At 38.4% G+C, this 22,862-nt stretch overlaps 1 protein-coding gene across 4 annotated transcripts; it reads left to right on the forward strand.

Annotated features, from left to right (window-relative positions):
• Positions 1-11,625: 11,625 nt before the first annotated feature.
• FAB1D (FORMS APLOID AND BINUCLEATE CELLS 1A) lies at positions 11,626-22,862 on the forward strand. Of its 4 annotated transcripts, none has more exons than XM_077392631.1 (14): positions 11,626-11,763; positions 12,315-12,636; positions 12,753-12,786; positions 12,908-13,693; positions 13,812-13,956; positions 14,039-14,383; positions 16,898-17,011; positions 18,046-18,993; positions 19,110-19,444; positions 19,552-19,678; positions 19,780-19,947; positions 20,090-21,793; positions 21,883-22,149; positions 22,249-22,862. In XM_077392631.1, the coding sequence occupies exons 2-14, from the start codon at positions 12,375-12,377 to the stop codon at positions 22,582-22,584; spliced, it is 5,571 nt and encodes a 1,856-aa protein (XP_077248746.1). In that variant the 5' UTR covers positions 11,626-11,763; positions 12,315-12,374; the 3' UTR covers positions 22,585-22,862. The 4 variants fall into 4 exon arrangements, with proteins under 4 accessions (XP_077248746.1, XP_077248748.1, XP_077248749.1 ...); XM_077392633.1 differs by having other exon boundaries at positions 19,113-19,444; XM_077392632.1 differs by having other exon boundaries at positions 11,640-11,747.

Genomic DNA, 22,862 nt, shown 5'->3' on the forward strand with positions numbered 1-22,862 from the left:
AAAGAGGAATAAAAAAGAGAAAAAAGGTTGACTAAAGTGGGACGATGTGTGAGAAAGGGTTGGTTGGTCCACCCCCAAAACTTAAGCCCCTTTCTTTTTAAGATTGTGACAACCGATATGGTGAGTGCCAAACTGGTTATTGATTTAAAATTTAAACATAATTTTGAATCCAATAATCGGTTTGGCAGTCACAATCAGTTGTCGTAATCTTAAACGAATAGGGCCTTAGGAAATTGATTTTAATTAGCCTCTAAGCTTATGTTTTTTAATTTTTTATTACACTTAAAAAGGAGGAGCGGGGCTTCTCTTTATAACATAGTATGTATAGATTTGTTTAATACATAGTCTTCTTCTTTTATTTTGGCAAGTAAGTTGGGTTTGGTAAGCTCTCGGAAAACAATTAAAAAGACAAGCTGAGTTTGTGCGATTATTAAAACATGAGAGTGCCAATATCAGTATCCTTTTTGTTGCCAACATTACGGGCGTGTTCGGCAACCCTTCTTATTCTCGGTGGCAGAATGAGAATCTCTCAAAAGCTTTGGAAATTCCCATTCTTTAGAGAAAAACACCAAAGAAGGCCAGTTTATTTTCTGAACTCCCATAGGCGGCGAGTTTTCAACTTTACGCCTTGACACGCTCAAAGTACATGTGTCAGACCAAAATACAATTATTTTGCCCTTCCTTGTTTTGCAAGTGGTACAAATCACAACCAACCTTTTTCCTACTGATTGCGTCTCTTTTTCTACCTGCATTAAATATACCTCGAAATCTGCAAAATAGAAATCATTTCATGTGATTTGAAAACACCTACTTAAAATCAGGAATAATCTTTGCCGTAGAGGCGGAGGTCGACGGCTATAAGGTAAGGTGCGACTGGAATGTAGCTGGGTGCGATCGGAAAATACATGGGTGCGAGTGCATTAAAGAAATCTGATTAAAATTTTGTGATCTCGAGGCCCACACCTTCGAAGTTGGGAAAGGTCCCTTGTTGTTATTTTGTCTTTTGCATCTTCTCCCTTACTTTTCCTTCGTCTTTTGCATCTTCAGCCACTGCCCGGTTTACAATCCTCGTACAACTGTTAACTTCGACATTAATGTCGAAGTTAACAGTTTTACGATCCTCGTACAATTGTTTAATGTCGAAGTTAACATTAAAGTCGACATTAACTTCGAAATTAACTTCTCCCTCCATCTTCATGAGAAACCGCTTTTTTGTTGTTTTTATAGGGATTTGCTAGCCACCTTTGCCAAAGACTACTTCACGCCCATCCTTTGCGATTGCATGTGATCATGTGATGATAGCCATTTATGTTCACTTTTTGGCAGATTTGCCTTCTTCATTGACATGGTGCAAATTGCAAAGGATGGGGGAAGTACGTTTCTGCAAATGTGGCTAGCTAGCAATAATATTCATGCGGGTAAGGTACTAAGTTTTAGAGAAAAATTACGGATAAATGCTTTCAAATTAGAAAAACTACGGAAAAAAATACCGAAAGAAGGCACCTCTATAGAAAAACTACGAAAAAATGCATGAAAATATGGAAACTACAGGAAAAAGTCCCAAAATAAAATGTTGTTTCACTCTTCTACGGGTACCCGCGGGTCCACTTGGAACGACCGAGTTTTTACGGGTCGGGTGGACCCGTGGGCCGTTTTCAAACGGGTCACAAATGAGTGACCCGGGCCCGAAAAATACAGGCGGGCCAGGTCAACCCGCAAGTCCGGGTCACTTCTTGCCAGGTCTAATCGCACCCATCCTTATTCCAGTCACACCTTAGATTGTACCCGTCGATTTCTGCCTTTAAGGCAGAGATTATTGCTGTCTTTACACTGGCCTTTTTTACATCTGTGGACCCCGATCCGAGATAGACGGTGAGGGAACGGGTCCCTCACACCCTCTGGATCATCCACGTGTGAAGGAGAGCTCTACCAAGGAACTCTCGAAACAGATGCCACCCTCATAGCATAGCACGAGTGGCGATATAAAAAGAAAGAGATATGTCTTGATCCGGAACCAAGGTTCGAAACCGAGACATACCGAAAATAAACTCAGAGTCGCCATCCATGGATATGCCATGGAACCCTAAAATCAAATTCTCTGTGCAATGGATAACCAGAAATATATATGGGTTCGTGCCTGGTTACTAATGGAGAAGGTCTGAGAACACCTCTAATTCGTCCGAGTGCAAGCACTTGGTCTCTTATGCCATTTTCATTAACTCCAAAGAAGTTTGGGTAAAAAAATCATATGAAATGGGAACAATCCTCAAGAGTCGTCTACCTAAACATGCATTTCCTGAGGATAGAGATAATAAGCATACATAAAATAAAATGAAAGATGTGCCACCTAAGCATAGCTAGGTTATGAGTGACATGCCTAATAGGTGTCTAAATTCTGATGTGCGAACACATGCAAGCTACAGCTAAAAGTATATGATCAGTACAAAAAAAGTAAGAAAAACATATCAAATCATACAATAACTACACAACAAATCCTAAGACTCTAAATTATTAGCCCGAGTCCTCGGATGGTCTGGTATTCATCCAAAGAAGCCTACGTATCCCCGCCTCCACGAGAATCAAGGCAACGTAGTTCTTCGCGCCTATTCTAAGCTAGGATGCCTAAGACACCTAGACCTCTATCTTAGACTCGATCTAAAAGACCAGACCAGCTATTAAAATTTCTTGTACGATTATTTAAATTCCAGTGAATTGTGGATTTTGGGACACCCTATATGCCCTAACTAAATGCAGATTAACCCTAAGCTAATGCAGGTGGTTCCTACAACCTATGTGTAACTAGGCTGTATTTCTTAAGGAAAACAAAGGGTGGACTAGCGTATCCTATTCTAGTCATCACCCGGCGATGTGGATCGCCGACTGACCGGACGGAGGCGCTCCTATAACTCTAAGACAGACCCCTAACTCTAAAACAAGCACACAACAAGCAAATAATCAAACAACCTATCAAAAGACACAACCTAACTCTAAAACTCTCTATCTAGGAGAAACTCCTAACTCTAGAGGAAGATCTTTTGAAAATGAAGTTTTAAAGGTTGCTTACGAAAAAAGTTTTAAAATGCTATTTACAAAAAGTTTGGCTGGACTTGGGATATGGATCTCAAGCTGCACTACGTACCTCATGAGAGATGATCAAGCCAATGTAGTTCGAAACGAACTCTCCTAATCAAAACCTAACAATCCAAAAGATTTAAGGTTTTTAATGTTTTTGACATTTTTAAAGTTTTTAATGTTTTTGACATTTTAAATTTCTGATGTTTTTGGATTTTAAAATATTCCAATGCTTTTAGATTCTTAAATGCTTTCACCCTTCAAGAGAACACACAAGCATAACCACAAACTAGGGCAAAGCCCTAAATCAAAAGGGGAAACCCCGAACAAACAACAAGCTTCTCAAAGAGACAAACCACAACTCGTAAAGAAGTGTCCCAAGAACAGAAAAAACGAATATAAGATCTCAAACAAGCAAAGCTTTGATAAGACTGAGTTACTCTCTAATCAAAGCGGAATAATGACAACTCTAAAGGAGAAATTCCTAACTAATAACACTAAAGAGGGATGCGAATGAATCAGGGACTCTTTAATAACACCACGAAAAGATGAATGAGTCAAAGACTCTCCGATAATACTGCTAAGCAAGATAACCGAGTCAAAGACTCCCTACTAAGGACAAATGAGTCAGAGACTCTCTAATAACCACCTAAAGACAACTGAGTCAAAGACTCTCTAACAACACTACTTGAAGGACGAGGGAGTCAACGACTCTCTAACAATGCTATCCAAAGGACGAGTGAGTCAACGACTCTCTAACAATAACACTAAAGCAAACAACAAAGTCAAAGACTCCCTAATAAGAACAAAAGAGAAAGACAAATGAGTCAAAGACTTACTCTAAAAAGAAGGGGGACTCTAACTTGAGGCTGAGTAAGCCTCTCAAAAGGAAAAACTCCTTAATGAGACAAAGCTGTCTCCAAATAGGGGCTCTATAAATGAGGCAAGGCATGCCTCATATGTACACAAAGGATGCAAACAAGAATGCTAGACTACTAACAGACTGAAATGGTCCCCAACTAGCAGAGGGGACAAGAAACTGAGATCCATAACGCATACAAACTGATTTGAACCAAACATAAGGGTAGGAAACCATACAGTGAAAGTCTCACTCAATCATGGTTATATGACTATCAATTCTTTAGCCCAAAACAATACATGTACAACTACCATTTGCTCCAATACCACAAACCAGTCTAATGTAATTAATCAATCAAACTCATACAAATATTGAGAACAGATGACTTTGCATGAATAATAGCATTTCATAAAAACTTAATGACAAGTATAAAACCAAAATGATCAACATTACTGTCCTTATCATTGATTTTGAACATGTACAAAGAAAGATGTAAAACCAATTTCATAGTGACAGGTATGTGACTCACTGTAGTAACAAATTTCAACCTCTGTAGCTAATAAAGCAAATCAATACTACTACCCCATAAAACAATTCAGCTGAACCCTCGACATAGGTCTCCTGTGAAATCAGACGATACCTGTATCATCTGATTTCCTACATCAATTAGGCATACATCACTTCATCTCCATTCACCTTAGAAATTAAACTCTAGATTAGATCCAATAATCAAATGTAAATCAAATCTATAGACTAACATTATGATATCAGGGAGACAAGGTAAACAATTATGCTTACTTCAACAATACATGGGATGTTACAGATTTTACCTGAGTGGCGCAGATTCACCTTGCTGGCAATGAAGATCGGAATCGCGAGATGGCAGAAGTAATGCCCGAAGAAGATGAATGTCACCGACAAGATTTTCGAGAAGGAGACCCGAACTTCTCTCTCCGTGGATCTCCCTATTTCTGAGTGCTCAGCTCTCTTCTTTGAACGATGAAGTGGTGGCTGACGAATGGAGATTACCGGATGCACGGAATCTTGCTGGAGTTAGATCGGATCGTGAATTTTTGCCTGAGATTTGATTGGAGGATTGAGATCGTCACAAAATAGGTAATGATGAAAATTCTCGAGAGTGAGGATTGGCTTCGAGAACTTATTGAGGTGGCAAAGATGACGGATCTGGTCGATAATGGCGTCAGCATCTGTGATCGTGGCAGTGGCCTCGCCCTGGGACTCTTGGAGGAAGCGAAGGAGCTCTTCCGACGGCATCTGACCCACCCCACCGGAAAATGACTCGAATGCTTGTTTTACGTCCACCGGAGGTTCGGCATCCGTACACCGGAATTTTCTCGTGAAACAGATACACATCCTGTAGCTCCCCATCTCCTTTTTCCCCTTTTTTACACTTTCCGATCTATTCCTCTTTTATCTCTGTAATAAATCTGACAGAGAGAGGGAGAGAGAGATTGGAATGGCAAGGGCATGTGATAAGCACATGATCGATCTCTGCTACTATAAGCCGAGGAGTTCGGGTTTTTGCCTCACGATACTTTCAATGGATAGGGTTTTTGGGGGAAGAAGACGATGGTGGAAGTGGGTTTGAGAGATTGAAATTGGGCCGTTGGATTAGGAACGAAGATTTTCTGCGGAGGGAGAGTGGGGTGGATTTTGGGTGTTTGGGTATGAGAAATGAAGAGAATGGGATCTGCTGGTATGGGTTTCAAAGAGGATTTCAAAGAGATTGAAGAAAATGGTGAAGATGAATAGAGATGATGGTGGCTGTGATGGTGGGTTTAATAGGGATTTAATGGAGGAGGGTTTGAATAGAGGTTGATAGGGGAAATGGAATGGGTTTGAAGGTGGAGGTCGGCCGGAGTTAATGGAGGTGGGTTTGGAGAAATGGAAATGGTGATTGGAAGTGGTGGTAGAAGGAGGGAGTGATTGGGACGGCTCAGATTCCGATGGCTTGTGGTGGCCGGCGGCGATGGAATTATCGGATTCTGGTAGGGGAGAAGATGGTGGGGCCGGAGAAAAGGAGATGGCCGGCGAGCTCTCTTTCTCTCTCTCTCTCTCTCTCTCTCTCTCTCTCTCTCTCTTTCTCTCTTCTCAGATCTGAGATTTCAGATCTCCGATCTTGGAATCTAACCATGATCGGCCAGAGCTTGGAGGTGGAAAGAAGAAAAAGGAGAAGAGGAGTCGGGGATTGGGATGGAGAGATGGGGGAGATGACCGGAGGTTGGACGGATTCCGGCAAGGAATGAGGCCGGAGAAGAGAATCTTCTCCCTCTCAGATCTCCGTTGCTGCTCTCTCCCTCTTCTCCGTTTTTACGAAAATGATTTTTTTTCTCCTCCTTATTTTCGTTGTTTTTTTTTTGTATATCACTTGAAGGCTGCGGATATTGGCACACCCCAATTGATGAGCGCACCAAAAGTGATGGGCGGACGAATTTGATTTGGCTCCAGCCAGGCTAATGCACCCCCCCTTTTTCCTTTATACATACATGATATTCCGACCCTCCCATTTCAACTGGACAGCCCCCTTAAGCAGATAGTTCACCCCCCCTTTTCATTCACATTTCCATTCTTATTTGGTTCGCTTGCTAGGTGCAAGCGCCCAGACCTCGACGAAACTTTGCAGGGACCCTGGTGGGACCCTAACCTATCCTAGGATGAAGATTGAGACCTTAATGAACTGATTTGGCAAGCTTTCGATCAAACAAATTTAATAAGGGAGCGGTCAAAATGGGGTGTCTACAACATCACAACGTCAACGTTATCTTGATGTTAGAGTCGGCATTATCTTCGTTCAACGACGTCCATTAAGGCTTTCCTTTCTCAAGTTCGAAGCCGTAGGCCTCGAGATCACCAAATATTAATGGGATTTCTTTAATGCACTGACACCAATATACATTCTGATTGCACCCATCATTATTCCAGACACATCTTACTTTGTACCCGTCGATTCCTGCCTCAACGGGAAAGATTATTATTGTTTTTACACTTACATTTACAACGTCGACGTTATATTCGACACTGAGTGTATGTTTCACATGAAATGACTTACATTTATGGGCGGATGTAGAGGTATATTTAATGCAAGTAGAAAAAGAGACGCAATCAGCAGGAAAAGTTAGACGTGATGTGTGCCAATGGGAACCTGCAACAAAGGGCAAAATGGTCTATATTTGGTCCGACACATGTCCTTTGTCCGTGTCAAGGCGTAAAGTTAAAAACTTGCCGCCTATGGAAGTTCAGAAAATAAACTAGCCTTCTTTGGTGTTTTTCTCATTAACGTGTGATATTTTTAGATAAGCCATCACAGGTCAGGTTTGCCGGACATGATTCCTCCTATTATTTTGGTTCTTTTTATTCTCCGCCTTCGATAATCCCTAGAACCCCTTTTGCTTAAAAGTTGCCGAAAGCAACAGTTGTTCTCATTCTTTTGTTTTTCTTTTTGAAAGAGAGCGTCTAGACTCTTCCGTTGTGTCTTTGGCCACGGTTCAAATTCAAAACCTAACTGTTCTAAGGTCATATCAATGCAAAGTCTACAATGGGCCCACGAGAAGAACGGTTTCGATCATATACTTCAGACAAACTCAATCTTCTGATTTGAAGCCCCAATAGATAAGGATGAATGGTTCAGATTATTTAACTGGCCCCACGTGTATGGTTTAGATGGGGGGACAAAGAATTTCTAAATGGGCCCAACCAATCTGGTGGGTATTTGGTTGAAATTAAATAAAGTGGCAATTTTATTTCAAAGAGCTGAATAAGACACTTTCTTTCCCACTCAACGTTGCTTATAAGCAACGTTCTGTTGGTCGCATCTTCAATGGGATGTTTCCTAGCTAGAGATTAACCATATGCTAGTCAATATGGGTCCCACATGGGAAAAACCTAGAAATCAAGACCGTTGATCTTGTATGGCATCACGAGGTGGCCAATTGCACTTAGTCCCATGCCGAAAAGTCATTCCACTCTTGAGATTATGAATTATGAAATCAACGGTTTAGATTTTTTTTTTTTGGCAGAACCCTAATTCAGATTTTATGTTCCAAACCGAATTTGTCGGCACTTGTGATTGGCGGTCAAATCAACGGATCTGATCACAATACACGGAACAAGGTAAGTTCTTAACGCAAGTTCGTCTTGTTTCGAAGAGGAATGTGCTACACTGGCGCCCTTCTAAAGAAAAGGGACAAAGGGTGCCTACATTGGTCAAATTCCATTTAAGATGACACAAAAATTTACGATATTAACTGCCTTTAATGGAATTTGACTAATAGGGGCGGGCACCTGTGAGTCTGTGAGTCTAGCATTCTCTGTTACCAAAACATGGCCCGGGGAAAATTGGTTCCCCAGACAAATTGGGAACTTGTGGCCCACCCAATCTTACTGTACATGGTGTTCTGCTAGATGATCCCAACCTTTCGATAATGGTTATGATCATTAAATAATCTTTTTAGACTTTAAATGGCCCTCATTAAGCCCGCAATATAGTTTCTAAACCCGACCCATGTTATGTAGGTATTGCCAAACATGGCCTTAAATTGGCCCACATTAAGCCCTTTTTGCTTAGGCTCTGTTTCTTTGATTCTTTCTATATAAAATGGGCCCAAATTTAAAGCCCAATTTTCCACTTAAAAATGTGTAAATTTTGTTCTATCCCCATTTTACCGAGAGAGAAACATGGCCTTAATGCGGGAATGATGAATTCGCCCCCTTTTCTCCCCGGGCCACCTCATGAAGTTCTACAAGATCAACGGTCATGATTACACATGAATCCCCATGTGGTACCCTATAATTGATCGCCTCCATTGATCTCGATGCCACTTTCTACATAGTCGTTCTCTTATTTTAATAGTGCAACGATGAAAAGTCAAGTATAAAATAAGTAGTTTAAAGTTTAGACCATTCGTATTTTATAAGTAGCACATAGTCATCTATCTGTGTCCATGAGGCGCACTAACACACCCCATGATAGGCTAACCTACACTAGTGCAAGACCTGTAAGGCCTTATGTCCACACTCACATCTTAATTTTTCATCAGAATACTCACATCCTATGGACTAGTGGAGCTACTCTCAAAAAGTTAGCAACCATGGAAATTATGGTAATTTTTAGAGGATGAACCTGAAAATTTCTTATTTTGAAATTCTTCTACAAATTATTTTGGAAGAGAAAGTGTATCTTGTTCTTGTAGTTTGAATTCACCCACCCTATATAATTCATGATCAAAAGGTTTTCGGTCGATATGGGATTAAATCTCCGCAAAAAAAAAAAAAAAAAAAATTCACAAGAAAAACCAGTTTCAATATGTTTGGATTGCAGGAAAAATATTTTTATTGTGTAAAAAGAAATTCCTAACTTTTTGTTTAATTTATAGGGAAATGATATGGTTATGGCTTATTTATATGGATATCATTGTAAATTAAAGGTCCTTGCAGATAAAACTTGAACCGCAGTGGTTGAAATTACTTTTTTTTTTCCGTTTGAAATCATTTAATGGGAAATAGAAAATCCTATAAAACATTTTCTTTTTTAAACATTTCCGGAATATTCCTTCAATCCAAACAAGGCCTAGGGAAAAAATTCCAATTTGATTTGAAAAGTGTGGGGACCTAAAAATTGACGTATTGCTCCTAGATGAAGTCATGCAATTCTTAATGTACTTGAACCCCTGCTCTGCATCTAGTTAACTCAGCCGCTTGGGGCACCCTTGTTCAGGTATTCTATCATAAGAAAGGCCTCTTTCCTGCACCATTGAAGTGGGCAAAAAATTTCGTTCCGGACTAAATTTCAGAATAAAATGGGCATGCTTTCCATTTCGTTCCGGATTTCGATAAATTTAGTTGCTTTCTCTTCTACCGTTGTTGATTCTCTTCTCTTCTCTTCTCTTCTTTCCTCTTCGTAGCATTTATGCATGAAATCAATCTATTTAGTTGCTTTTTCTTCTACCCTTATTGCCTCTTCTCGTTTCTTTTCTCTTCTTCTTTCCTTTTCTTAGTATTAACATGTGAAGTCATTTAAGTAAATGGATATTTACTTAAATGACATTTAAAGACAGACATTTACTTAAATGAATCAAAATAATAAAGACATTTACTCAAGATTTACATGTAAATAAAGAGATACCCCATTTGAATTCATTAAAAATAGTTTCGAACCCAATTTTAAAAGGATAAAAAAAGTCAACTTTTTAATTCTAGCACAAAATTCTAAAAAATTGGGCTGGGTCAAAATCACAACTTCTAAACGATAGGGTATTTTTTCAATTTTAAAAATTCATAAATTCTATCATATCCAAACATTATTAAATCTTACAATTCAGGTAAACAAATCTCATAATTTGGTTTCTAATTTTTTTTTCATCTTGTCAGACACTGACCAACACACAGGCCAAAACAAGCATTTTAGCTGATAGTGATTTTCCTTTAAGTAAATATTGGATCCTTTACATATTTGGTTCATCTAATTATTTCTTATATTTTTGTAATATGTTTTTATTTTTTTGAAAATTTTCATATTTTAACTATTAAAAATAATTTTCCTTTTCGTAGTGGGACGAAAAGTTTTGAATGAAATTTGACTGAAATGACCAAAACGTTTCGTTCCGATTGCCAAAACAAAAGAGTGAACAAAATGAATCTTACAACTAAGAGGATGAGGCATGCCCCCATCAGCTCCAATCAATGTATGAAGACATGTAAATTTTCCTCCGAGTACGGGTGCAACTTGAGTCGAACCAAGTCAAGCTTTTGCTAAAAAAATGAAATGAATTCACATAATACGACCTGCTTTTATGGTAAAAAGCTCGATCCGAATTCTTAAACATGCCCGAGTTGCTTCCCTACCTCTGGATGCTCCCACAAACATCTTACAAGGGTGTCCCACGCCAGGGCCCCTTTTTATATGGATATTTGAGAACCGATTGTGATTCCAACTCTAATTTTGAAGTAAAAATCAAACCTAATTATGAGTCTAATAATAACTTTTGGACTCCCAAATCAGTTCTCAAAATCCAAAACAAAATCGGGCTCCTCAAAACTTGAATTTCAAGCCATTATTTCTGACCCTTTCCACCATCTAAGTTTCTCAAATCAATGTTATTATGGCATATGGGATATTTTACATGGTGTGTGGCCATCCATTACATTTCAATAACTACACTGGGGCCCACTTCATAAGATGATCCAAACCATTCATTTGTTGCCCCAGTAAATCATCTCCATAGGATGATTTTAACCCTCTGATCTACATAGCTTTCTATAACATCCAGTCCTCCTATATATTGGAGGGTTAAGATCATCCCATAAAATGATTAACGGGAACATTTTGGATCATCCTATATAGTGGGCCCACTGTACATGAATATTTAAAATTGTGGGTTGGTATTAGTCTATCACTATTACATAGGAGGGTATTCTTCTAAAATACACCCTCTCCAAACCAACACAATCTTCCCTCTAGATTCTAGTTTTACCTGTGTATAGATTTTGTATCCACCGTATACGGTCAGCGTATATAATATGACCGCCACGGACTCTACGCGTATAAAAACCGAGTGCTTGTATGCCGCCATGCACATACGTATGCATTTAATATTACTATTTGTTTATGAATGTTGTGGCCCCCATACCAACGTTTTCTTCTTCTTCACTTCTTCCTCCTCTCTCTCCCCTCTTCTTTCCATCTGTTTCTTCTTCTTTTTGTCCTTTTTTTGCAGTGATTTTGTATTCCTTTCTTTGAGGACTATAATCTTTGAGATTTGGCTTAGTGTCTCTCTGGATTAATTTTCTTCTACGAGTGGTTTGTTTCTTGCCCAGTAAGTTATGCTTTGTTTCTAATTTGAATACTGGTATTGGTATTTGTCTGCTTTTTCTGTTACTTTGCTTTCTTGTTTTGGAAAGGACGTGTGGGGATCAATTTAAGAGATTGTAATATGTTTCAGATCGGTTACTGTAGAGGGAACAGGTGTCAAATCTTGGGTCTTTTGTTGGGTTGTGGGTACTTTTGGATTTGGGTTCTTATTTTTGGAGTGATTTGAGGGTTTTTGAAGGATTTTTGTTATCAGGTTGTGTTTTTAGAATTGGGTTTTGAGTTTTGTAGTTTTTGGGTTTTGTTTTTTTGGGGTTGGGATTTCTTGTTTCTGATGGTGATTTTTTCTTTATTGTCTGTAAGTTCTGTTTGATATGTTCTGTTTGAGATTTCAAACACTTTTAGTTTGGAAAAAAAAATCGATTTTTTGGATTTGGTTTTGATTTTTGAATCTGGGATTTTATGATCTGGGTCTGACTAGACAATATGTTATATGGAGGAAAGGAAGGGAATGCAATATTAATGTTTTTCTGTTTGTGGGTTTGTATTTTTTACTAGGGAAATCAAGGATGGAATATCGATTCACATAGTTTTAGTTCTGAGTTTATTTAGTCCCAGATGTGTACCACTTGTGGTTCGGAATTGTCGAAATTGGGCGATGGAGTTCAGTGCTCAATTTGTAGCAAATCCTTCTGTAGGGAGTGTGAGAAGAGTACTTCTTCAGGACTAGATGGTGAAGTCCCTGTTTGGTACTGTCGATATTGCTCGCAGAAGCACGGGCAAGAGTCTTCAACACGGGATGATTTGGGTCCTTATTCGACACCGTCAATCAGTCCGGCAATTTCACTGACAAGCTATGAAAGTTGTGTCTCAAGCTGTGGTAACTTTTCCTACTATATTTTTGATCCTTTGAAACATCTAATATCAGTTCATGCTTAAACTTTTCGAAAACATTTCTTTTGAACTGTCTCTTCTGTTTCCCTTTCCCCCTTGCAGGTGAGGTTTTTGCGGATTCAAACTTGCAGAGGAGGTACATGGTGGTTCTTAGGCATGGTTGTGAGTGTTTTATGGTTGATCTTTTAGCTTCGTTTTCATTGTTTCACGCTTCTAGGTAACATGCACCACGGATTTTTTAATTGCTGATTGAATAGGAAGGAGAGAGATGAAGGAGCTTTAGATACGGGTCAAGAGCATCACAACCCAGGATTTATTGGGCTTTTAGAAGGTGATGTAAATGGGAATTTATTGAAGAATATCGAGATTAGAAGTGAAGAAATTAGCAACAACATGGATAGCATGAGCACTGGTTTGCCAATGGAAGAAGTTGATAAATCTAATCTCATAACTGTGGAAAATCTTGAAGACTATAATAGTGAGAAGTTGAGCCATTGTGACAACACATCAAAAGATGTCCAAATCATAAAAGTTGAAGGTGATTCAGAAGTAATAAAGAGTGACGTTGGCAAGAGTACTCAATCATTTGCATCCTCAATGGAAGGGTCTGAGCCTTTTCTTATCCAAATAGATCCCCGCATATGGATACCACCTGAACCAGAGAACAAAGAAGATGACATGGATCCCAGTGTGGCTGATAATGATGATGATGATGAGTACAGTGATGGTACAAAATGGGGTCAACCTAGTTCTTTAAATAGCTTTAGTGAAGAACATGGCAGCAATTTCAGGTTTAAAGAGGAACGGCAAAAAGCAATGGTAGAGGTAATGAATGGGCGCTTTAGGACCATTGTAAGACAGCTTCTTATGTCGAAGGACATAGCTTTTTCAAAGGAGGCTGTTGAGGATTGGCTAGATATAGTTGCTTCTTTATCATGGGAAGCTGCAACACTTATCAAGCCTGAGGCCAATGAGGGAATAGCCATGGATCCTGGTTGCTATTTGAAAGTGAAATGCATTGCATCTGGTTCTCGCATTCAAAGGTACTTTAACAATCAATATTCTACCTATGTTGTCTCCTATGACATTAATGTAACATTTTTTTTCTTCTCTAACAAATGGAATGCAATTTCTTAACATTGGAATACTTGGGTTTTACAGTCAAGTGATCAGGGGTTTGGTTTTTAAGAAGAGTATTGCGCACAAGCATATGCCAACCAAGTACAAGAACCCAAGATTACTACTGCTTCAGGGGATTCTCGGGCAGCGTTCAAGAGGGTTGTCATCATTTGATTCAATGGAACAGGTATACTTTTAAGCGTTTTATTATATATTTCATTAGAATTGCATCCAGTTATTGGTATTGATTTTTCAGTCGATGCAAGCAGGAAAGGGATTATGTAAAGTCTATCAACGATATGATAGAAATGTGCCAGCCAAATGTAGTTCTGGTGGAGAAAACTGTTTCTCGTGATTTTCAAGAGTCTCTTCTGGCAAAAGGAATAACTTTGGTCTTTGATATGAAGCTCCAACGCTTAGAAAGGATTGCTTGTTGTACTGGTTCACAGATTGTTTCTTCTTCTGATAGTTTGACGAATCCAAAGCTGAAACAATGTGATTCCTTCCATGTTGAAAAGTTTGTGGAGGAACTTATCAGTTTTGGCGAAGGTGGAAAGCGACCAAGTAAAACTCTAATGTTCTTTGAGGGTTGTCCAAGACCTATGGGCTGTACAGTGAGTCACCACAGTTGTTTGAATAGTTGCCATATAATTTTTAGAACTTCTATTCTACTTGTTAGTTCGGTTGTTTTTTCACTTGTACTTGCTTAGTTTGGCTATCTTGTAGAAGTTCAAAGTGAGATTGTCTACTTTCCATCTCTCATTATCTCCTGATGTTCATAAATGACTTATGCTTATACTGTATTCTTGTTTACAACTTAATATCCAATCTTATGCTGCACTCAACTGGTTATTTGCATGAAGTTATAAAAACTGAAAATTTCAAACTTGATGTTCTACCACTGGACTAGGCAAAACATATGGTTATCGGTTATCCTTCGTTTTAACTTTGTTTGTAACCAATGTGTACTATAAAACTTCCTTTTTAACCATAAGCAACAAAGAAAAGAAGCAAATCACATTATGGAACGAATTACTCCGCTTGAGAAGTACAAAAATCGTAAATCTATTAGATATGACTATCAATAGGTAAAATAATATTTGGCCACTATCCCAAAACATAAGCAACCCACCAACCCATGAACTATGAAACACGTAGCAGTTCTCTTTGATCATAGCAGTTCCAGATTAAAGCTTCACTCATTCTGCTTGTTTTGCACAATGAAATTCTCAAAGTGTAGCATTCTGTCTTGATAATCCCTGTCACCAAAATTTCTAAGCACACTTCAGATTTCTTTATTTATATAAATCTCAAGCAGAGCCAACACGAGCGTCAGCTTTGCAAATGGATTGCCATTGAAAGGTAATCTGCCAAAAAAGAAGAAGAATATAATGGGTTAAACTGCAATGAGATTTTGTCTCTCTCCTCGAACCCTCCAAAAGCATGACCACGCCATGCTAGTGCCCATCCAGAAATCAACAGTTGAAATAATAGATGTAAGTATGTAAGAGAAAGTGACAAACTATTCAGATGCATAACATTTACCAATAAAAAAAGAATCTGTGCAAGAAAAGTTATATTGTAAATGTGGGATTGTATTTCCTAAGCAAACACATTAGCAGGGCAAAGTATAAGTGGGAGCCATTCGATGATCCAAACCATTCAACTGATGCCCATGTGTACACGTATAATGGTACGACTACTTCTCATAATCAAATAACGGAAAAAGATGACATAACCAATATGTAGATTAAATGCTGCATTAATTTTTTTGGTTCAGGTCAGAGTTTGCCAAAAAAAATTGTTGCTGAGCAGAGTTTCCCAAATAATGAGAACAGTGAAATGTACTCACAACCCCATGAATTTCAGCGGTGTTTTTCGAACTTTAACAAAAAAAATTCATGAATTAGGATTTTCTTATGTTTACCCAAAATGAAATAACATGAAAGTTATCTCAAAAAAGTGAATCTTCGAAAAATGGTATGGGTGATCATAACTGCAAAGGCAGAATGTACCATTAAAAAAAAACTGCAAAGGCAGAACATCCCTACAAAAGAAAACACATGAATATAATACATAATGATAATGTATGGAAACATTAATACAATCACCATATGTGATGGAAAAGGGATGGATGATAGAATGTCAAGCATCTAATTTTCTATTGAAATTGTCATTCAAAGGAAAAAAAAGACACTTAAAGTAAGTCCAATTGCCATTCAAAGGGGAAAAAAAGACACCTCAGTCCACCCCCATTTTCAGTGTCTTTGCTTGAAAAATTCACTAAATTTCAGGAAGAAACTGCCAAAAGGTGTGGAAATGCGGACATTTTTAGGAAAAGACACTGAAAAGGGTGTGAAATGCTGAAAAACAGGGTGGAAATATCATTTCCCTTAGATGTTTCATCATATTATTGGATTGATGTGTTCATTAGACTAATACATCATGTTTAGAAATAACAGACAACATAATCAAAATGCATTCATCAAGTTTGCAATGTCGTAAGTTGGGGGTAAAATTAGTACCTATTTAAAGTTTCAAATAACACCAGTTGCAGTCTAACTTGAGACAAACAGTTTGTAAGATACAAAAGAGTAAGTTCTCATAGGAAAATTGGGTAATTCATTATTTTATTGATGATTTACTTGCCATGATGGAAAATATTGAAGCTGGGAACATAAACGGGAGGAACAAAACTTACAGGATCCTCGAAAATGCATTTTCCTCAAGAGTTCATTGGTCCTTTGCACCTGATGCATAGCAGTCACACACCATCTTTGCCACTGCAAGTTTTTTCCCCTTCTATTTTCATTTCCTATCGAGGAATAATACGTACATGTCTGTTATTCTGTCTTAGAAGAAATATTTGTCAGTGGTTAAACAGAGAACAATTCTCTTCACTTTTTTTCAAAATACTCATAAAGCGACTTTATATCTATTGGAAATAAGGGAAGTTCTATAGATATATTCTGGGTATTCATATAATTGCATATGACCATTTGTTAACATGACATTTACAAAATTTTCTAGCCCTTTCAAATACCAGGCAAATAACTTGGAAGCAAGGAAAAAATGCATTTCAACCTTCTAACCTTCTCATGAAACTAACCATACAACTATTTTTACAGGAGGCTAGTGATGCACACATTTCTTATCGAAAGCACGCACATGGTCTAGGAAAGAAAAACTTTCAATTTCCATCACCTACAGGAGAAAATGAAAAATACCATCAGGCATATGAGGTAGCAGATATTTCTTCTGCAGACATAAAGAGGAGAACCAAGGGATAATGAGAATAAGCCTTGCCGCCGTAAATAAATGGATGGGGAAAAGACAAATGAAACTGAAATTTCCTATCTAAAATCGGCAGGAACTATATAAACTTTTAAAAAATACATAACATGAAGGAAAAGGGGACTTACCAGCAGAAGTCTATTGGAAATAAAGGAAATTCTGTAGATATTTTCTTCTATAAATAAAAATAAATGGAATTCTGTAGATATTTTCTTATATATATGAGGAAACTGTTGGTGAGCTTAAGCTCACCAAACTTATGGTGAGCTAGCTTGCCCAATCACATGGGTCCCACATTTTGGAGAGTGATCCAAACCATTCATTTGCAAGGCCTTATCATAGATAGGGTGTGTACCAAAAATCAGCTCCATAGGGTCTGTCCATTTTTGTCCTCCACAAATGGAGGGGTTAGGATGATCCTATGGAGCTGATTTTTGGTACACCCCCCATCTATATAAGGGACTTTCAAATGAATGGTTTGGATCATCCTAACAAAGTGGCCCCCCATGTGATTGGGCAAGCTAGCTCACCAACAGTTTCCTCATATATATGAGTCTGTCCATTTTTGTCCTCCACAAATGGAGGGGTTAGGATGATCCTATTGAGCTGATTTTTGGTACACCCCCCATCTATGTAAGGGACTTTCAAATGAATGGTTTGGATCATCCTAACAAAGTGGGCCCCCATGTGATTGGGCAAGCTAGCTCACCAACAGTTTCCTCATATATATATATATATATATATATATATATATATATATATATATATATATATATTGATTAGGTAGAACATATGCTACAACATCTGGTACAAAATTGGTAGATAAAACTTACGGGGCCATTACTTTTGTCTATGCTCATGTGGTTTGTGTAATAAACCCTTCATGTTTTGCATGTATGTGACAACTGCTGCCTTTTGTTCTCTTGGATCAATATGGCTACATCATTAACATCTTATTTATCATTTTTTTTTCTTGTTGCAGATTTTACTGAAGGGAGCACACAGTGATGAGTTGAAGAAGGTTAAAAGTGTGGTGCAATATGCTGTATTTGTGGCATACCATTTAATCCTAGAAACGTCATTCCTTGTAGATCAAAGGGCAATATTTCCTAGCCCTCATACTGTTGGAGTAAGAAATGGATTTTCGATAGATGGACACTTTTCATTTGGCTGTGCAAATGAACTTAATTCAATTATATCTAGTCTCGGGGGGTCCTCGGCGAGGACTGCTTCAACACATACTTTAGACGTTCCCATTTATGAAGGAATGCCTCGCAATGCTAATCTAGATTCAGAAGGAAATTCTGCAATATCTGGATTTAGTCATCATTCTGACGTCAATTCTTATGAAAATGACCCGAAGGAAAAGATGTTGATTAACAGTATCCTGAACCAGTCAGAGAAATCTCATGAACAAGTAGCTCCTCCAATTCTTCCTGGACAGTTATTTTCATCATTGTCTTCTTCTCTTAAAAGGTTTCTGGGGGACAGCCTCCCTTATGTTCCTGCTTCTTCCTACGAGTCCATTTCCACATTCTTTGGCTTCAAGGATATGGAACTAGATAGTCAGAGTACGGAAGGATTGCCGGTTTCTCCGACACTGAAAACACTTGACTATGAGGCGGAAGCAAAGTGTAGAACCAACCAAGAGAAGAATGAGTTCGTTTGTGATGGTGAAAAAGTTGAGTCCATGCCGGCACTCAGTGAAATTCCTCCTGAGCACCATGACACTCATGTTAGAGAGATACAAATACCTCAGAGGGCTGACATCAAAACCGTATTAGGTCCTCAAGGCATCTTGGTTTTGTTGTCTAGCCGTTGTGTCTCAAGAGGGAATGTTTGTAAGCAAAGCTTTCTTTCTCGCATCAAGTACTACGGGAATTCTGACATATCCCTAGGAAGATTCTTGCGTAATGAATTGCTCAATCAGGTTTATTGATGTTCAATTGATTCCAATTTTCAAATTCTTGTAGAACTTGCACTTCATGCTGCATTTTGCATTAGTTGAATGGAAAATCCTCATACAAACAATTGTGTTAATGACAGAAGCATCGTTGCCTTGAGTGTGAAGAGCCACCAGAAAATCATGTGTACTGTTATGTTCACGAGAATGGGAAGCTTACAATACTAGTCAAGCGGCTTCCTCTGGAGTTGATTTTGCCTGGCGAAGCAGAAGAGAAGCTCTGGATGTGGAGCCGGTGTTTAAAATGTGAGTGGGAGAACAAGATTCTTAAACCTACACGGAGAGTGGTGATGTCTACTGATGCACGTGCTCTGTCGTTTGGAAAGTTCTTAGAGCTCACCTTTTCAAATGATTCTGCTTCTAGTAGGATATCCAGCTGCGGGCATTCACTGCACAGAGAGTGCCTCCATTTCTATGGGTACAGACTTAATATTGATCTTTATTTCGTATTGTTATCTTGTAAATATTTGTCAATGTCCTTTGTTTAGATTATTATGACCTCTCATTTCTATCGACAATGAACAGATTGGGATCTATGGTTGTGATTTTTGGATATTCTTCTGTTGAGATCTACACTGCATGTATGCCACCGCCAGTTTTGGAGTTCAACAATCCAAATGGACAAGAGTGGCTTAGTAGAGAAGCTAAAGAAGTATGTTTTTATTGTAGTTAATGTCTCCTTATGGTGTATTATGTATGTACTGCCTTTCCTTAGTTATTACAATTGACTGATTAAAAATTTTGATTCTCAAGGTGCTTGAGAAAGGGATTTTGTTCTTCACGGAGGTTACGGAATCACTACAGAAGATAGGATCTAGATTCAATAGCTCACTTTTGGAGGAACTCATGAATCTTACTGGCTACATAAAAGAGTTCTCTGAAATCGAAGAGATGTTGAAGCAAGAAAAATCTGATTTTGAGGTCAGTGTCTTCAATGAATTTTTGACTTCTTCCACTGTTTACAAGCATGGATTTTTTAGATCTATCTAGTCTAGAAGCATGGATCTTCAAAATAATGTTTACTACTTTCCTTCGCTGATGAAACAAATTGGTGTCTTTGCAGAAGGCTATTAGTAAGATTGGAGAGCTGGGGAGGATTGCACATCAGATTCTTGGTTTGAATCGTTTAAACCACGAACTTCTGCTTGAGTCATATGTTTGGGATCGCCGTTTGCATTCCCTAGTGTCAACTACTAGAGTTGACAATGCTTCTCATAATGGAATGCATGAAGAAAAACTACAATTGCAGAAGGATGAAATTTTTGTTAGAAGGACTGAAGAAATAAATGCATTGGAAAATGGTGATCATACTTTTAAGGGTTCCGCAGATAATGGTTCCTTCAAGAATGAAGGATCCTACGCTTTTGATGACCACCATCACACAAGGAACTTTGTCAATGAAGAAGCCTCCTTGGAAAACAAGCTGACAGAAACATCTATATCAGATGAAAATTTAGATATGCAAGTCAAAGTTTCAAAACCATTGTCCAAAGATATCCTACAATCTGGATGCACGAGTGGTGAGAATTGTAATTCTATAGATGCTGAGAGGTTGGTAGTGAGAGATTTAATTGGAGATTTTGGGTCAGCTAGTGATGAGCAGACTACAACTTCTGCAGGCAGAGGGTTGTATGACTCTGCCCTTGGTCAAAGCCCGTCTACTAGACTGTTTGATGTCTCTGCTACACTTCCTTTGAATGGTAAGGATTATCAAGAAGATATCTTACCCGTTTCTAGTCATTTACAGGTTGACCACTCTCTTCCAAATACTGCAGAGCTTTTGGGATACACTGAGTCAATCCTTAACTTTGATATGAAAACTGAAGAGACAGGTAGCAGACTGATTGAGAACCATGAGATGTCTGCTAGGCGTGTGTCAAGGGAACAACAATCAGGCATAACAGTGTCTCATAATTCACTGTCTTCCAACTTAGAGGACTCTGAACGCTGGGTATGGTCCCCTTTTTCAGAAATTTGTAAAGCATACAAGGGGGATCTCCAGAGGGGTTACTCCCAGAAGTTTGAATTCATCAATAGCTACACTCCAACACACCTCTCATCAGTTAATCCGCTGATTACTCAGGAAAGGTCTAGGTTGCACTTTCCCGTTGGAACAAATGATGATGTTGTGTCTGTCTATGAGGATGAATTTACAAGCATAATTGCCTGTGCTCTAGCCTCATTGTGGGATCATTATAATTTGATGGAAAATGGTCTTGAAAAGGAGACGAGGAGAAACAAAGAGGGAGAAGCTGATAAACAAATTGAGAATCCATATATTCTTGCTTCTGATATTTCCATGCCTTCACCATACTGGTCCTCAAGTAGTTCATCAGATCTAGAAGGAATAAGCTCAGGACAGAGTGTTTCTTTTGGAGATTTGCCCTCCTCGGGTTCTGAGGTACCACTACCCGTCGATCCTCTGCATCCAGAGATCAGTCTAGGGGTTGGAAAGTTACCTGGGAAGAGTAAATATTCAGTAGTGTGCGTACATGCAAAACAATTCTATGGTCTTCGAAGGCGATGTTGTCCAAATGAACTTGATTATATCTCTTCTCTCAGTCGCTGTAAGAATTGGGATGCTCAAGGTGGGAAGAGTAAAGCATTCTTTGCAAAGACACTGGATGACAGGTTCATTGTAAAGCAAGTCAAGAAGACTGAACTCGATTCTTTTATGAAGTTTTCCACAGAGTATTTTAAGCACATTTCTCACTCTTTGAGTTCAGGGAGCCAAACATGCCTTGCGAAAATTCTAGGGATATATCAGGTTCGTGGTCTTTTAAGTTTTATCTACTTGGAAAGTGGAGTGTTTTGCAAACTTGTGGTCATCCTTGTTTGACTTGATTTTTATTGCAGGTTATAATCCAACAAACTAAAAGTAGTAAAGAACTGAAAATCGATTTGGTAGTAATGGAGAATCTTTTCTTTGGCCGTAATGTTTCACGTATGTATGATCTTAAAGGCGCTCTTCATTCTCGATACATTTCGAATTCAAGTGGCCCCGGCAAGGTTCTTTTGGACCAGAACTTTGTTGACGACATGCATATCTCTCCTTATTATGTCGGTGGAAAAACTAAGCATCTTTTGCAGCGGGCTATTTGGAATGACACATCTTTTCTTACAGTGAGTTTGCAATGAATGTCTTTTTTTTTGTTATGTTTTTTAAATGCATTTTTAGCATAAGAAGTTTTTATGTATTACTGATATTTTGCACTTTTGCAGGCAATCAATGTCATGGACTATTCATTACTTGTGGGAGTTGACAAACAGCGGCATGAACTTGTATTCGGCATTATCGATTATCTGAGGCAGTATACCTGGGACAAACAACTTGAAACCTGGGTGAAGGCTTCTCTTGTTGTTCCTAAAAATGCATTACCAACTGTTATTTCACCAAAGGAGTACAAGAAAAGATTCAGGAAATTCATGTCTACTTACTTCTTGACAGTTCCAGATAGTTGGTGTTCTGAGCAATTTTCAGGCCCTCCCAAGTTTTTTGGTGATGGCAGTGATGAATTTTCTCCATTAAATAATGCAGAGCTGACAGAAATCAAATGATTTCGATTCTTGAATTCCATGCTGTCAGAGTCTCATATGCCTAATGCCTAGTTTTTATCTGTTGGTTTTGGAAGGATTGTACATATATGTTCATCACAGATTAGTCTGTCCCATTTTTTGCAATTTTAAAGCAAATTTCTGGGGTACATAGCATACGTATAGGTCAACAAATGTGCCCGTTCATATTTTTTATTTCAACTGAGATATTGCAAGGGGTATGTAAAATTATGAAGATGATGAATGAAATATATGTTTCATTAGAAACATTTTCTTTTCTT

Source organism: Tasmannia lanceolata, unplaced genomic scaffold (assembly GCF_043159265.1).
Source record: "Tasmannia lanceolata isolate RefF3 unplaced genomic scaffold, GAP_Taslan_0.1 ptg000012l, whole genome shotgun sequence".
Classification (NCBI taxonomy): domain Eukaryota; kingdom Viridiplantae; phylum Streptophyta; class Magnoliopsida; order Canellales; family Winteraceae; genus Tasmannia; species Tasmannia lanceolata.

Coding starts and splice junctions, on each gene's coding strand:
- FAB1D (XM_077392631.1), top strand. CDS start 12,375: ATGTGTACCACTTGTGGTTCGGAATTGTCGAAATTGGGCGATGGAGTT. Junction 12,637..12,752: donor AAGTTGTGTCTCAAGCTGTG/GTAACTTTTCCT, acceptor TCCCCCTTGCAG/GTGAGGTTTTTGCGGATTCA. Junction 13,957..14,038: donor CATTTGATTCAATGGAACAG/GTATACTTTTAA, acceptor CGATGCAAGCAG/GAAAGGGATTATGTAAAGTC.